This window comes from Pelmatolapia mariae, linkage group LG16_19 (assembly GCF_036321145.2).
Source record: "Pelmatolapia mariae isolate MD_Pm_ZW linkage group LG16_19, Pm_UMD_F_2, whole genome shotgun sequence".
NCBI lineage: Eukaryota > Metazoa > Chordata > Actinopteri > Cichliformes > Cichlidae > Pelmatolapia > Pelmatolapia mariae.
The window spans coordinates 56,859,980-56,875,805 of record NC_086241.1 but is presented as its reverse complement, the minus strand read 5'-3'; the positions used below and the strand labels follow the sequence as shown (position 1 = coordinate 56,875,805).

Here is a 15,826-nt window from a genome sequence, read left to right as displayed (position 1 = left end):
GTTTATACTTCCTAACTGGACAGAATAATATCCCTGAAGTTTAACTGACTTGGTCTTATACTCTGATGCACTGTGTTGTCTCTCTACACTCCCCAGTGATCTTTTACTTTGTAATTTAAAAGTTCATTTAACATCAAACCTCTTCAATGTGTAGATGGCTTATTTGATGCTTTACTGTTATCATCTGGCAATGTTTTCACTATTTAAGTCATACATGATGAATGATGTTATATTGTGTACGCATTAAACAAAAATAGTTCAGTACTTCCCTAAATGCTTCTTCCTGCACTGCCTTTTGTGTTCAGTATAGCCTCAGTGAATGACAAAAAGTGAGCCATTTAAAAGAGGACCATTTATTACAGCAGTGTTTATTTCACTAGTAATGCTCTCTGCTCCAAGCATTTCAATAAATAGCTTCAAAAACAGTGACTCTCCGTCAGAAGAAATACTGATTTCAAGGAATAGGAACTCCTCTTTTGCAAAAAGAACTCCTTGTCATCGATACACCAGTGTGCAGTTCCCCAATAGTGCTATGAATAGTGAACAAACAACATGTTTTCGACTGGACTTGCTGTGTAATGTGAGCCTTAAGAGGAGATGATGTCTGTGCAGGTGTTTATTACTGGATAACAGTAAGGTTAGAGGTTACAGAAGGTGAATATTAGCGAATTATTTACATGTGGATATGCTTTAGATTCTTGTACATTCTTCAGTCATACAAAGACTTAGGACACAACTTTCACTCGAGTGATGAACAACTCTGCAGCTGCGTTTTCAAACTCTTTTGCATCCATGTTTCCGCCAGGCCCCCGTGTCTGTGCACCAGCCATGGCCTGAGCCAGCTTGCAGGGAGAGATCTTGGCACTGGCCTCGAGGTAGCGGATAGCCTTCACATTAGCTTCAGGGCAGGAATTCACTTTAGTGTTTGCGTTGGCACAGTAGTTTGTGTCAGAGCCCTGGGAAGTCTCTAGCGCTTCTTTCAAGGTCCCCAGTACGGCCAGGCACAGCGCCCGAGAGGCAGTACCCTCACCTGGGCAGCACACCTCGGCGTAAAGCCTTTGAGCCTGTCGGATGTAGTCTGAGAAAACGGCACACGTGAGCACGCCATGACGGAAGACATCATAGGGGACGGCTTCATGGTCGTGACAATGAAGGCGTCGCAGGAGGGGAGCAGAGGTGGACGCAGGGACTCCACCCTCGCTGCACAGGCATTGCAAGGTCTGAGTGTAGAGGCCGCCTCTTACTCCTCCTCCAGCGGGGCTGTCGGTGCAGGGGCCATCGGGGCCTTCAGAAAACTCTCCTGCACATGTTTGAGGTCCAGTGAGGTTTAGGAGGTCGTAGGCCACGCGGACATTGTTGCTGAATGCTGATCTGGGGAGAAAGGTGGAATAAAAGAGACCAAATTATTCTTTAGTCTGTAGCAGAGTTATTACAATTTCATATTTTCTGATTAGTTTTTATTTTTATTTCATTTGGATTCTTTGTTTTTAATTCAGTTTAGTTTTAGTTAGTTTCCAGAGTGGAAGTTGTTGTCTCAGTTTAGTTTTTATTGTTTTAAAATGTTCACTTTAAATTTGTTTTCTATAACCTTTAGCTTTATTTTTAGTCTTTTTAATTATTATTTTGTGGATGGCATATTTCACAGGAAAGACTCAGGGAAAATCAGTACAAATATTACATTAAAAACATTTTTGAAAGCAGTTGACACACAGACATCCAGACTCTGAATAAACATGCCTATCAGTGCCTCGTCAGGCAAGTTGTAATAACATTTTACCAGAGTAAGAAAACTAATGATATTTTCTCTATATATTTCTTTTATTCTAATTATTTTTCCAAATCCACAAAATTGTTTCAATTTTGTTTAGTTTTCCTTTCATTTTATCACTGACAGGAAATAAATCATAATCAGGAGAGAGATGATAGAGCAGTTTCTTACGTCTCTAAACCAGAACACTACGGCAGGCTGTAAGGACTAATGAATATGCAAATAATGGATATACAGCATAAAAAAAGCCTGTTTCTGGAGAAAGATGACTTTTAAAATATTAGTTAAAATCTAACTACTTCTAAAGCTGCTGAATAGAGCTTATATAGGGAAGAACGTTAATGCGAGAAACAAATTCTTTTGACATGTATGTTCCACCCTGTTGCTGAAAAATATACAGCATGTTGTCCATCACCATACTTTTACTTTTACATTCATTTATTTTTAAAATTCCAAAGGAAAACAAAATCAAGAGAATAAAAGAGAACATGAGATTCAAACAGACTATTAAGCATTAGTCAGTCTGATAGTCTGACAGAGGTTTTTCCCATAAAAATAATATAATATAATACAATAGCTGCTCTTATAAATGCTGATATGTTATGTTATGTTTGAAAATTCAACAGTTCTCCGTCAATACACACTGCTTTCATCCGCATTGCTGTCGAATATAAGACCATAAACCTCTGTATTTTGTCCGGACCTCTGGGAGTGATGGGCCAGCCGCAGGTGCCACAGAGCCCGGTTGAGACGCTGCTGCTCCTGCGCTCCTGCGCTCACAGTGCCAGTGTTCACCTGCTCCTCGTCGCCGCAACCACCCGAGCCGGCGGCTGTCACGGATGCGAGGTTGCAGAAGTGGTCTGCAAGGAACCCGATGGGATCGTCTGATCTGGCTTCGACCATTTTGAGGATAGCCCCGCGGAGCAGGTCTCCCACCCCTGCCTGCGACAGAAACTCCCTGTCGCTGTCCGATTTGGTGGCTTTACCCGCGGGCATCCCCGGAGGATTAACCCCGGACCGGCGTTTCTCCTTGTCCGCCATTACTGTTGACGTCCCGTGTCGCAGCAACGGCAGCGGAAGTGATGAAAACCCGGTTGGCGTTCAAGAAAACGTCACAAAATTAAACCACCTCTTTGTCTGGCTCGTTGTAAACAATATACAAGTCGACTGTTTATTCTACCATTCACATCACATCAAAAGGCATTCTTAAAACAAAAATATAAACATATTCAAAAAAATATTTAATTAAATTCCACATGCACATATTCAGATGTGCAAAATTAGATGCATAAACCTTTGAATTATTGAAAGTAACATTTATGCAGTTTGTAATTAGCAAGTTAAACTTCAATCAATTCCGAAACTTCAGTCAAAGAAACAAAAAGTAATGTACTCTAAGAGTTTAACGTGATTATCAATTTAATGGTCTTAGGTCCTCAAGAATAGGGTACATTTTCAGTTGGCTTACATCACTGGAATTGTGATTTCCATCACATTATGTATTTACCATTATTATAAAAAAAAAAGTGATGGAGGTGAGTGTGGTGGGAATTACATTCCCTTACAGAGCAGGTTGTCTACTACAGGTCCTTCTCAAAAAATTAGCATATTGTGATAAAGTTCATTATTTCCTGTAATGTACTGATAAACATTAGACTTTCATATATTTTAGATTCATTACACACAACTGAAGTAGTTCAAGCCTTTCATTGTTTTAATATTGATGATTTTGGCATACATAACTCATGAAAACCCAAAATTCCTGTCTCAAAAAATTAGCATATCATGAAAAGGTTCTCTAAACGAGCTATTAACCTAACCATCTGAATCAACGAATTAACTCTAAACACCTGCAAAAGATTCCTGAGGCTTTTAAAAACTCCCAGCCTGGTTCATTACTCAAAACCGCAATCACGGGTAAGACTGCCGACCTGACTGCATCATTGACACCCTCAAGCAAGAGGGTAAGACACAGAAAGAAATTTCTGAATGAATAGGCTGTTCCCAGAGTGCTGTATCAAGGCACCTCAGTGGGAAGTCTGTGGGAAGGAAAAAGTGTGGCAGAAAACGCTGCACAACGAGAAGAGGTGACCGGACCCTGAGGAAGATTGTGGAGAAGAACCGATTCCAGACCTTGGGGGACCTGCGGAAGCAGTGGACTGAGTCTGGAGTAGAAACATCCAGAGCCACCGTGTACAGGTGTGTGCAGGAAATGGGCTACAGGTGCCGCATTCCCCAGGTCAAGCCACTTTTGAACCAGAAACAGCGGCAGAAGCGCCTGACCTGGGCTACAGAGAAGCAGCACTGGACTGTTGCTCAGTGGTCCAAAGTACTTTTTTCGGATGAAAGCAACTTTTGCATGTCATTCGGAAATCAAGGTGCCAGAGTCTGGAGGAAGACTGGGGAGAGGGAAATGCCAAAATGCCTGAAGTCCAGTGTCAAGTACCCACAGTCAGTGATGGTCTGGGGTGCCATGTCAGCTGCCGGTGTTGGTCCACTGTGTTTTATCAAGGGCAGGGTCAATGCAGCTAGCTATCAGGAGATTTTGGAGCACTTCCATCGGCTGAAAAGCTTTATGGAGATGAAGGTTTCATTTTTCAGCACGACCTGGCACGTGCTCACAGTGCCAAAACCACTGGTAAATGGTTTACTGACCATGGTATTACTGTGCTCAATTGGCCTGCCAACTCTCCTGACCTGAACCCCATAGAGAATCTGTGGGATATTGTGAAGAGAAAGTTGAGAGACGCAAGACCCAACACTCTGGATGAGCTTAAGGCCGCTATTGAAGCATCCTGGGCCTCCATAACACCTCAGCAGTGCCACAGGCTGATTGCCTCTATGCCACGCCGCATTGAAGCAGTCATTTCTGCAAAAGGATTCCCGACCAAGTATTGAGTGCATAACTGAACATAATTATTTGAAGGTTGACTTTTTTTGTATTAAAAACACTTTTCTTTTATTGGTCGGATGAAATATGCTAATTTTTTGAGACAGGAATTTTGGGTTTTCATGAGTTATGTATGCCAAAATCATCAATATTAAAACAATGAAAGGCTTGAACTACTTCAGTTGTTTGTAATGAATCTAAAATATATGAAAGTCTAATGTTTATCAGTACATTACAGGAAATAATGAACTTTATCACAATATGCTAATCTTTTGAGAAGGACCTGTATTTTACTAACTGGAAGTTCAGTGGTTTAACCCACAGCTCCTCTAGTTTGAACAAAGCATCACTGGGCAAGATACTGAACCCTGAGTTGCCCCCGTTGCATCCATGTGAGTGTTATCATGTATAGGAAAAAGGCACTTATATGATTGCATGTGTGAATAATTGTAGGGGAAGGAAAACTACAGGAGGAAGATGGAAGAGCAGCTGCAACAGGACAACATCAGAGGGGTTTGGAACAGCCTGAAGACAATCTCAGGACAAAAACCAACCCCCCAGGCTGCAGGAGACTGGGGGTGGGTGAATGACCTAAATAAATATTTTAATAGGTTTGATCAACCACCCACCCCTCCCACAGCATCGTCTCCCCTGCTGCAATCTCCTTCATCTTCAGGGACTGCCTGTCCTTCATCTCAGGACTTCACACCTCTCAGCTTCACACCTCCCAGCTCCCAGTCATTACACCCACCCCCGGCTTCTGTGGACTCCAACATACACACCCCTCCCCCAAAACCCCCTCTCTCCATCTCAGCACTTCAAGTGAGGAACGAGCTTCGCAAGATCAAGGTGCGGAAGGCTGCAGGTCCAGATGGCGTCAGCTCCAGGCTCCTGAGGTGCTGCGCAGATGAACTGTGTGGCATCCTAGGTTATCTGTTCAACCTGAGCCTGTCACTGGGGAAAGTACCACAGCTGTGGAAGACCTCCTGTGTGGTACCGGTACCAAAGACCTCCCATCCCAAGGACCTCAGCAGCTACAGGCTGGTAGCCCTCACATCGCATCTGATGAAGACCCTCGAGAGGTTGGTTCTAAACCATCTGCGCCCCCTGGTGAGGTCTTCATTGGATCCGCTGCAGTTTGCTTACCAGCCTGGCATTGGGGTGGAGGACGCCATCATCTACCTCCTGCACCGAGCTCTGACTCACCTGGAGAAGCCTGGAAGCACTGTGAGGATCATGTTCTTTGATTTCTCCAGTGCTTTCAACACCATCCAGCCACGACTTCTGAGGGACAAGCTGGAGCTATCGGGAGTGGACCACCACATGTCCCAGTGGATACTGGACTACCTCACAGAACGTCCACAGTATGTGAGGTCACAGGGCTGTGTCTCTGATACGCTGGTCTGCAGTACGGGGGCCCCACAGGGAACTGTGCTGTCACCGTTCCTCTTCACCCTCTACACTGCAGACTTCTCCATCAACTCCCCACGCTGCCACCTACAGAAGTTCTCTGACGACTCTGCCATAGTCGGCCTCATCACAGGTGAGGACGACTCAGAGTACAGACAGTGGACTCTGGACTTTGTGGACTGGTGCCAGCAGAACCAGCTGCTGATCAACGCCGGGAAAACCAAGGAGTTGGTGGTGGACTTCCGGAGACGCAGACCCACCACACTGACACCGGTGAACATCCAGGGAGTGGACATTGAAATAGTGGACTCTTATAGGTACCTGGGTGTTCACCTGAATAATAAACTGGACTGGAGCCACAACACTGATGCTCTTTACAGGAAGGGTCAGAGCAGACTCTACCTGCTGAGGCGGCTGAGGTCATTTGGAGTCCAGGGAGCGCTTTTAAAGACCTTCTATGACTCTGTGGTGGCATCTGTCATTTTTTACAGTGTGGTATGTTGGAGCAGCGGTTTATCGGCAGCTGAAAGGAAGAGGTTGGATAAACTCATCAGGAAAGCCAGCTCTGTTCTGGGATGCACCCTGGACCCAGTGCAGGTGGTGGGAGACAGAAGGACTCTGGCCAAAATAACATCTCTGATGGACAGAGTCTCCCACTCCATGCATGTAAATGTTGCTGAACTGCAGAGCTCCTTCAGTGACAGACTGCTACATCCTAGATGCATGAAGGAGCGTTTCCGCAGGTCCTTCCTCCCTGCAGCTGTCAGACTGTACAATCAGAACTGCTCCCAACAAACATAGATGTTTACATCAGCACTGTAACTGCAATAAGTTAATTAACCGAGTTGCACTACAACCTGGTTTGCCTCTTATCTGTAGTTATTTTTATTTAATTTAATAACTGTACAATACTCTGTATATAGTAACCATTGTCCTTAATGTAAATATTTAAGAAAAATTGTGTATGTTTCTGTTCTGTGTCCTGTGTACTGTTTGTTTGTATATGTGTCTTTTTGCTGCTGTTACAACCAAATTTCCCCTTGTGGGACAATTAAAGGATTATTCTATTCTATTCTATTCTATTCTAATAAGACCTGTGGTTAGAAAATCCTCTGAGTGCTTATATAGAGTGGAAGAAGTGCTATGTAAGTAGTGCTTTAAATGTTTATTTTAGAGTTCATTTTGCTACTGGTAGGTTCAAAGGAGATATCAGCTGTTTAGAAATGACAGCCAATAAAATTATACTTGATGTAACTGAAAAATTTGACTTGATTTATTTATATTCAAGAAAATATATAGTATATTTATATTATTTATTATATATTTATATTTCGGTTCCTTCAATGGATGTGACAAGAACAGAAGTCACATGACTATTGCTGTACTCACCGAGTGACCCAAAGGGACATGTTTGTTTTATGAAAATACAAAAAATGCTGATATATATTAGAACAAGTGATGCAGTTTATTAAAATAGATGTGCATGTATTCTTTTTATTTAAAGATAAGATTAGTTGACCAATAAATTTTTAATTTTCCAACACTAAATGTCAAAAATGTGGCTGTGGGGCAAAGCAAATATAAAGAAACATCACATAAAAAGTGTAGTTTTATGTAGTTTTTCATATTAAAAAATATCAACTTATCTGTGATTACATTTTTTGTGCTTTGCTTCATATATTTAATGGTACTTTTGTATTTTAGTGCATGTGCAGCAGATTTGAAGTTACTTTTCTTTACGCTAATCCACACAGAGATAAAAGTATACATACCCGCTCAAAAATAGACTAATATTTCGATAAAGGTTCCAAGCAACAAGCCTTTGGCATTATTCAGACTTGATTTTTGACCAGTCTTCTCAGCAGAATTGGTAGAGTTCATTTAAATTGGTTGGTGAAGAGAGACCTGAGCGTAGAAGTAAAACTCTGGATTTCCTGGTAAATCTACATTCCTACTCTCACCTGTGGTAGTGACTGAAAGAAGGCTGTTGTGGATACAAGCAGAGGAAATGAGTCTCCTTCAAATGGTGACTGGACTCTACCTTAGAGACAGGGTAACGAGCTTGGTTATTTGAGAGGGACTTGGGAGGGAGCCGCTGCTCTTCCACATCAAATGGAGCCAGTTGAGGTGATTTAAGTATCTGATTAGGATGCCTCTTGAACACTTAGGCAAAACAGTTTGTCCCAGGACTGGAGAGATTACACATCTCTCAGGTGGCTTGGGAACAACTCAGTGTCCCCCTGTATGAGCTTGAAGGTGACAGTGGGATGAGTGAAGTCTGGGCTTCTCGGTTTAGATTTCTGCCCCCGCGGTGTGAACCTGGATAAGCATTAGAAAAGACTGGTGTTTCAGCAGTTTCTGTTTCATGGCAGGCTTGAGCCTTAGTTGTTCATGAACATCTTAACCAGTTTCCTCTCATGTGAGGGTGACAGTTTGGACCTTTGTCAAGATCTTAGTAAAGTGGTGACACATCTGAATAACTTAGGTTTAAATTGTAGCTCTAGGAATCAGCGGTCATTCTCTCCTCAAAGCAAGGGAGATAGTAATCAGTTTTGTTTGTTTATTTTTCTGTCTGTCTGTTTGTTAGCAGTCTAATGGCCACAGTTTTTAAGATATCATGTTCAAATTTTGTATGATGGTAGATACCAATAACATCTCAAGACGATTTTTGGTGAAAATCAGGTCGAGGTCAAGGTCACACATAATGTGAAAATCAGTACGAATCTTTTATTTATGGATTGGCTTTCCAACTTGTGAAAATCTACAATTTTACTTCTTTGAGCTTCAATGAGTTTCTTGGACTTGTCATTATTCTGAGTATTGTATTAGGCCTCGGCCAGGTCAAGTGTGTATGTGAACTTCTGACCATAGCTATAGACATTCTCTGTTTTTCATCTATATAAGTTATATGTATAAGTATATTTGAAAATCCAAAAATGAATGACTCAAGACAATGTAGGTTCAGATGACACCATTCAAGAGTTTATTGTATATAAACAGTTCAAGACACTACAAAAAAGTAGTGATAGACTGCACTGTTGTACAAAAACAGTAAGGTAAAAAGATGGTCCAGTGTAATGTTAATTTAAATAACAAATACAGCAGGTACTACATCCGTTTTTCACAGGAACAGCTGTTTCACAGATAAAAGATAGTGTACAATGTGCAAATGTAAATTACTTTGAAAACTACTGTGATTTAAACACAAGCAGTTAGAAAATTTACTCAAGTTTACTATTGTAAAGTTAATACTTTAAAATATGTAAACAAACTAACAAACAAACTTGCCTTTTCAGGGCCCATATAAGTGCTGTACGTGGGCTTTATAAAGCACACTGAAACTCAGTAAATCTAGTTAACTAGGCCAAATTGATGTCGCAACAACAGCTTAATCAATGAGGGAACTTGTTCTTTTGATTCAAAGTTCAGTTTGGTTCTGCAGTGTTTCAGTTATAATGCACATGCTGTGTGGTCCATGTGTGCATATACGCCATTTGTTAGAGGAATGTGATTTCCGTTGACTACGGGAACTTTCTTCAAAGAAGCCACATCATTGTTGACACAGGTTTCATGTGGGGGCAGGAAGCTTCTCTGCAGCTTGTGCTCCAGCAGCATGTGGTTCTGAGGAGGAAGACCAAGGCACGCCCTGAAAAGAAAGGAGACAGATACTGTAACTAAATGAAACTGAGGAATATCAATCGCCTCATTCCTGAAAATCCCTCTGTTGAATCAACATGCAGCCTTTTAGACACAGAAATCAAACAGATCAACTCGCCTCATGATGTTCTCAATGGAGGCCCTCTGGCGGAAAAAGGCATTGACAACTGGAGTTCCTGATGGGACAAGAGGAGCCTTGCATAGGAAGGAGAGCAGTGATAAGACGCTGTGGAAAGACTGGAAGTTCTCTTCACCCTGGGGCTTTACAGTCACGCGCTGGCAAAGCTCTGTCAGCATCACCAGGTCCAGGATGATTGGGCTGGCAAGTAGAGAGTCCTGTTAGAGAGGAAGCAAGAAGAAGTGAGTGAGCACTGTGTACTAGAATTAGAAGGTATACATATGCATAGAAGACAAACACCATTCTTTTTAATGACTGGACCAAAATATATGCACAACTTTGAACAATAAGCTAAATAATCATAATCAAAACCAAAATAATTTAAATTATTATTTTTTATCATAAATAATTAGTCATAGTAACACATCTACAGAAGATTGGTGCCGTCTATTAGTTTCTAAAATTGTCTGTCAATGTGGCATTTTTTACCAGTAGAGGGAGCCAAGGTTCTGCATTAAAATATACTCCATTACATTTTGTTGCTATAAATTCTTAATAACAAGTAAAAATGAACCCAAATGGACTGAATTAGTGGGAAATAACATGCTCATAAACATAAACGAAATCGATGTGATGTTTTTGTGTAAGGGGGGTGAGGAGCTTCATCTGTTGAACAATTCAGATTTGGTGGAACCTCTTTGTTTCCGATGCTGTCAACAGAAACAGACTGACCTCACAGGTATTGTGCAGCGCAACAGTGTTGATCCCTCCCATCATTATTTCAGAGGTGTATTCATCCATGGCACGCTTGCTGTCTCCCACATATGGGACATATTTGATAACCACCTGAAAGAAAATAGAGACAGTCTGTCAGCTGATGTCTGTAAATACTGACACGGAGCTTGTCATCTGTCTATGTTTGCGTCGCTCTCACTTACACAGTGGTCAGGTTTCTCCCCTGGCTCGTACAGTATGGGGTTGGACTGGACCATGTCGTCCACCACATTGCTCTTAGAGATCTCTTTGGAGCGGAACTGCTGTGGAGCCGACAGGTTTTTCCCATCGTTGTTGCCAAGGTGATTATAGCTGACAATGGATGTTGGCTGTCAAAAGCAGAGAAACTTATTAAGTTGTGGTTTATAAGATAAAGTTACACTTTAATTGTATATACCTATAATATAACAGATGCTAATTCTCTTTGGAGAATTCAGACAAGTAGCTCAGTCTCATTAATCCTCACCTTGATCCCTGCACTGACCAGGAAGTCCACAAACACTGACTTGATCTTAGTCTGACCAGACTTGAAGTCATCACCGCCGATGAACACGCCTCTCTGCATGGCCAGCTCTACTGCTCCTGGGACAAAAGTGTTCTGTGGGGAGCCATTGATGTAGGCGCAGCCCTCCAGTATACTGGCCGCTGCAAACAGAGTGGAGGGGGAGACCTCTGCAGCTCCGGCCTGATGGATGAAGGGAAAACAAAGACACGATAGCTGTTACTGAGCATGTCATCATATTACGCTTAGTAGGAAAGCTTGACTACAGTTCCCCTGAGACTCTTTACATCACCTCGGTAAAACATCTCTCTTGTTGACTTCATGACTATCTTAAATTGAGCTATTTGCTGAGGATCAGAAGTCTGTGAAATAGACTCTTATCATTGCTGACAGCAGTACAAGCATGCTCAAGGAAGAAGATAAAATAAGAACTTGGCCAAGAGGGGCGAATCATAATTTTCTTTCCCCTGATCTGATATAAAAGGAATTGCTGTCTCTTTCAGACTCATTAAGACATTTCATTTACAAATCCAAAGTGTGTTAGAAGGGCTAATCTTTTCATCCTCTAAGCTTCATTAATCACTAAATGTAATGAAGGATTACTGTTTGGTCCTAAGCATTAGAAAGAAATTAAAGTTGAGTGGGTGATTGATGATAACCACTGACCACCAACACAGTTTAAGTTGGCTCATTATTGTGATTTGCACTCAAACTTGATTCTGGATTTATTCTTATGGCCATTGATCTCACCTGGATTGCAGCCAGCAGGTTCTTGGCAGAGTCGTTGACCCCTGGGATGATATCACAGAAGCGCTCGGTGTTGGCGGTCCACAAAACAATGACTTTGTCCACACCACTGGCCTGATGGAAGTCTCTTATGTCAGCTCTAATTCGCTCCATCTGGAAGATCATGTACTCTTTGAGACAAATTGCAAGAGAAAAAAAGTAGACAGATGAATAAAAAGGGGAGTGAGAGACTTTTATTACCTGCTCCGCCATGGTGCCAGTGAGGACATTGTCTGCGCGACTCTCCTGATTTGCAGCAATGAACTCTGGAATGTAGATCGATGGTCTGGGTTTCAGGCAGCTCATGTGTGGTCGCAGCTGCACTTGTAAAGACCAGTCAAGCACCTGAGCTCGCTCCATTGCACTGCCCAGATCCAATGAAGAGATATCCCAACCTAACAAAAAAAAAAAAAAAAAGGGGGAGAAAAAAATTATTTTTCAGAACTAAACAGGAAGGCTCACCTCTTTCAGCAATCCATTTTATCCTAAACTAGATTCTAGCATCTCTATGAAAGTGCTGGCTGTGCATGTGCTTCCTATAACATCATATGCACAAGTCTGTAAGTAATCCTGTTAAATAATCATAATAAATATTGACCAAAATAACTGTAATAATTTACAGAAGATCAGAGCAGTAACTTTTAGTTAAAACCTTCACCTTATGGAGACTCCCTATCCCTTTGATATGTTCTGGGATCAGTTTTCACAGCTGTTAACACTCCTGTACTTGTCTGAACTTTCTCTCACACCCACACACCCCAGTCTTAAGTGTGTACACCCTGAGACGACTGTGTGGAATTGTTCTTACCATCAAACACAATGTCGTTAGGGTGCACCATGGGCAGGAGGTCCCGGAAGGGCACGTTAACCTCGCCCTCAAGCCCTGATCCCAGACAAACAGTAGAGGACTGCAGGAGGGAGCCGAAATAGTTCGCTTTCTGAGGGCAGAGAAAGCAAAAAGAATGTGATTTTAATCTCTGTATCGAATGTAATTCCCTATTTTTAATGGTAATTATAAATATATTAAGTAGTAATAACCAAAAATAGAAGGAACCAGCTCATAAATATTACTACAGATGTCCTTATAAGGGAAAATCCCTAAGTAAGTTAAGCCTTTAACCCTCCATTGAACATGTCAGTATAATCAGCTTATAATGAGGCTGTACTTCTGCAGCAGGGGACATACAGCACACTGTGTTTATACAACAGGACAAGAAGATTTGCTATTCATTCTGCAGTGGTAATTTTCACATCTCATTATAGCGTGCTGGTGGAATTCATTCTCTTAAGTATTTGTGTTTCTTTTGTGTTATTAAATTGTACATACTTACCATATGTCATATTCAATGAACTCGATTATTTGTGCAGCATGCGCTCTATTTCAATGCAATAACTCACAAAGTTGATTGGGAGGAGTTATTGTGCAGCAGGAACATCATATTACATTTTCTATTTGGTAGGTTTTTACTAATGTGTGGCTTCTTCATTTCAAATAGTAATACCATAAAAAAAAGTCTATGCAAATCCTTCCGGAGCATACACATATGTGCGTATTTGTGACACCCGTCTCACCTTTACTCCGTTTTTGGTCTTCCAGGTAAGACCCAGTTTGTTGGCCAGTACGGCCGCTGTGACTGTGGTCCCGTTATTGCCTCCCCAGCCCACCAGCATCACTCCCAGCCGAGGCACACGGCGCTCGGTGCGGATCGTCATCTCAGTGGTGCGGGGGGTCACCTGTGACGGACAGAGCGCGGGTTAGCTGGAGGCTAAACGCGCACAGACGCACACACATAAATGTAAATCACTTACCGTGACTTTGTTCCCATCTCTGTGCACCGACGAGGTCTGGTAAGAGTACTGAGCCTCAATGTGAGAGTCAGTGTACTTCACATTAGGGCTGTTGACGTGAACGTTCACGGACATGGCTGCAGGGTCTGAAAGAAAGAGGAGGAACAATTACATCATCTCCACACGGAAATGAACCTAGCGGAAAAAGCTGCCTTTCACTAACACATCACATTTAATCGACGATACTGGCACACATGCGGAAAACAACAATTGGGTGTTATTATTATAAGCCTGAGAGCTCTAACGCCTTCTAAGAAAAGCCGTTTTTTTTGTCCTCTGCCCTCCGATAGACAGCTGGTAAACTTTCTACGAAAATCCTAACAAACCGGTTTTTGTGTTTGGTCGTTCGATGGTGGAGCTGTCAAATTAAGTGAAAGCGGAAAATAAGTGAACTAAACCGGTAAACTCCCTCACCTTTGCACGGAATAAGTGTAAAAGTATCTAAAATGAGACTGCTTCCCGGCGTATCGCTGACAGCTCTTCGCTTCAACGACTGTAAATTTCCGCTCTCTTTAATTTGAAGGCGTCGGTTATCGTCTTCGTCCAGTTGGTGTCAGCCACGAGCTCGAAAGGTTCCCCCGTAGGACGGCTTCAGTGCCACAAGCCAATCCGAGCGCTCGGTCGCTCTTTTATAGCTGATGCTGAGGGAGACGTCTGAGGACATCAGCAAATGGCCGGGCTTGTTTCCACTCACGTTTCTTTACATGAGGTGAAAAATTTCCATTCTGGAGAGTTCTCGGTGAAACCACAAAGGCCGGTGGTGAGGATTTGCTGGCTTATATATGTTTCTCGATTTTCCTGCAACTTCCCCTGCAGCGTCTAAGTATTTTTCCATAACATGTAGTAGAATAAAACAAAGAATGATATTGTATCGTATTAATCTAATGCATATTTCGGCTGTAATTGTTCATTGTAGTTCATAAAATACATCTGATATTTTTGAATATGATAAATTACAATAGGTCACAATGTTATGCGTTTATTTTATTTTTTCTTCCTAAAGGGTTTTGCTGCGAATTTTCCTACATTCTTAAATGCAAAACATCTTAAAACGCAGAAATATCGAGTTGGGAAATTGCAGGACGTTTAACTGAGAATAAAAAATGATAAAGAAAAACTTTAAAATGTGAAAGGTGAACCGCGTTATAGCGAGGGACCACTGTAATTTTGAAGGTAAGTCACAACATACCCTTCGTAAATACTAATGTACAGAAACCCTTACCAGCAATCATTCATTTTTTGTGTGGCTTTTTTTCACGGTTTGTTGACATGCTATGTAGGTGTGTACTTGACTAGCTGATATCGACATAACGGGGGAAACATCTGTGATGATTTTAAAACATTGCTCCTCAGTGAATTCTACTCAAAATGAAGGTGTATGAAAAAGACTCCAGCACTGTAAATGTAAATAATCATTTCATTTATGTATATCGAGTTACTGATGTAAATGATGATCCAAATGTGAACCAAATTATTCCAGTCTTCCCTTTCTAAAAATGGCAAATAGACAAAATAATGATATTAATAATATAAATTCTAAAAATTATCATTTGGTAACTTGCCGAGGTACCGAACTGCACATACTGCCTTTATAACCAGCATCATTCCTACCATAAAGAGTATATCTAATAATCTGGGTGACTTTGAGGAGGGGTTTCAGGTCAAAAATCTGAAGCCAAAATCATAAACCTCTTAGACTTTAAAAAGTAAAAACACTAAAAAAAAAAAAAGATCCCCTGGGGAAAAGCTGAGTTCTTTAAAATGAAGTTTACATTGTGCAGAGCCAAATAAACTAAGGAACAAAAGCAACAGCAAAGCAGCAAAGACTGGATAACTTGGACTCTCCCGGACCCTTACTTGTATAGAGCACAGAACCACTGACTCCTGTCCATAATGCAAAAAAACCAAAAGTATTGGTGCACAACAGCAACCAAGTATTGACATGTTTGTTAGAATCTGAAGCACCTTTCTCATTGCAAACATTTCAGGCCTGACCCGGTCTTTCCAGTGCATTACAGTCTGCCTATTATAGACACCTCTCCTCAGCGTTGAGCACTTTCAGTATATTAAGTT

At 41.6% G+C, this 15,826-nt stretch overlaps 2 protein-coding genes across 2 annotated transcripts; both read right to left on the bottom strand.

Annotated features, from left to right (window-relative positions):
- Positions 1-352: 352 nt before the first annotated feature.
- On the bottom strand, positions 353-2,830 carry tpgs1 (tubulin polyglutamylase complex subunit 1). Its single transcript, XM_063498812.1, has 2 exons — positions 2,472-2,830; positions 353-1,371 (listed from the first exon to the last, which is right to left on the bottom strand). Exons 1-2 carry the CDS (start codon positions 2,807-2,809, stop codon positions 726-728), a joined length of 984 nt encoding a protein of 327 aa, XP_063354882.1. The 5' UTR covers positions 2,810-2,830; the 3' UTR covers positions 353-725.
- A 6,198-nt stretch (positions 2,831-9,028) lies between these two features.
- On the bottom strand, positions 9,029-14,360 carry LOC134646140 (inositol-3-phosphate synthase 1-A-like). Its single transcript, XM_063499869.1, has 11 exons — positions 14,168-14,360; positions 13,715-13,839; positions 13,478-13,639; positions 12,714-12,843; positions 12,107-12,300; positions 11,870-12,019; positions 11,084-11,302; positions 10,782-10,946; positions 10,576-10,689; positions 9,844-10,061; positions 9,029-9,714 (listed from the first exon to the last, which is right to left on the bottom strand). The coding sequence occupies exons 2-11, from the start codon at positions 13,826-13,828 to the stop codon at positions 9,519-9,521; spliced, it is 1,662 nt and encodes a 553-aa protein (XP_063355939.1). The 5' UTR covers positions 13,829-13,839; positions 14,168-14,360; the 3' UTR covers positions 9,029-9,518.
- Between the last annotated feature and the right edge of the window lie 1,466 nt (positions 14,361-15,826).

What these genes read in the sequence shown, in the direction of transcription:
- tpgs1 (XM_063498812.1), bottom strand. Translation starts at nt 2,809, where the DNA reads ATGGCGGACAAGGAGAAACGCCGGTCCGGGGTTAATCCTCCGGGGATG. An exon ending in CTGGCCCATCACTCCCAGAG is followed by an intron (nt 1,372 to 2,471) that starts GTCCGGACAAAA and finishes CTTTCTCCCCAG; the next exon opens with ATCAGCATTCAGCAACAATG.
- LOC134646140 (XM_063499869.1), bottom strand. Translation starts at nt 13,828, where the DNA reads ATGTCCGTGAACGTTCACGTCAACAGCCCTAATGTGAAGTACACTGAC. An exon ending in AGACCAAAAACGGAGTAAAG is followed by an intron (nt 12,844 to 13,477) that starts GTGAGACGGGTG and finishes CTCTGCCCTCAG; the next exon opens with AAAGCGAACTATTTCGGCTC. An exon ending in TCCATTGAGAACATCATGAG is followed by an intron (nt 9,715 to 9,843) that starts GCGAGTTGATCT and finishes CTTTCTTTTCAG; the next exon opens with GGCGTGCCTTGGTCTTCCTC.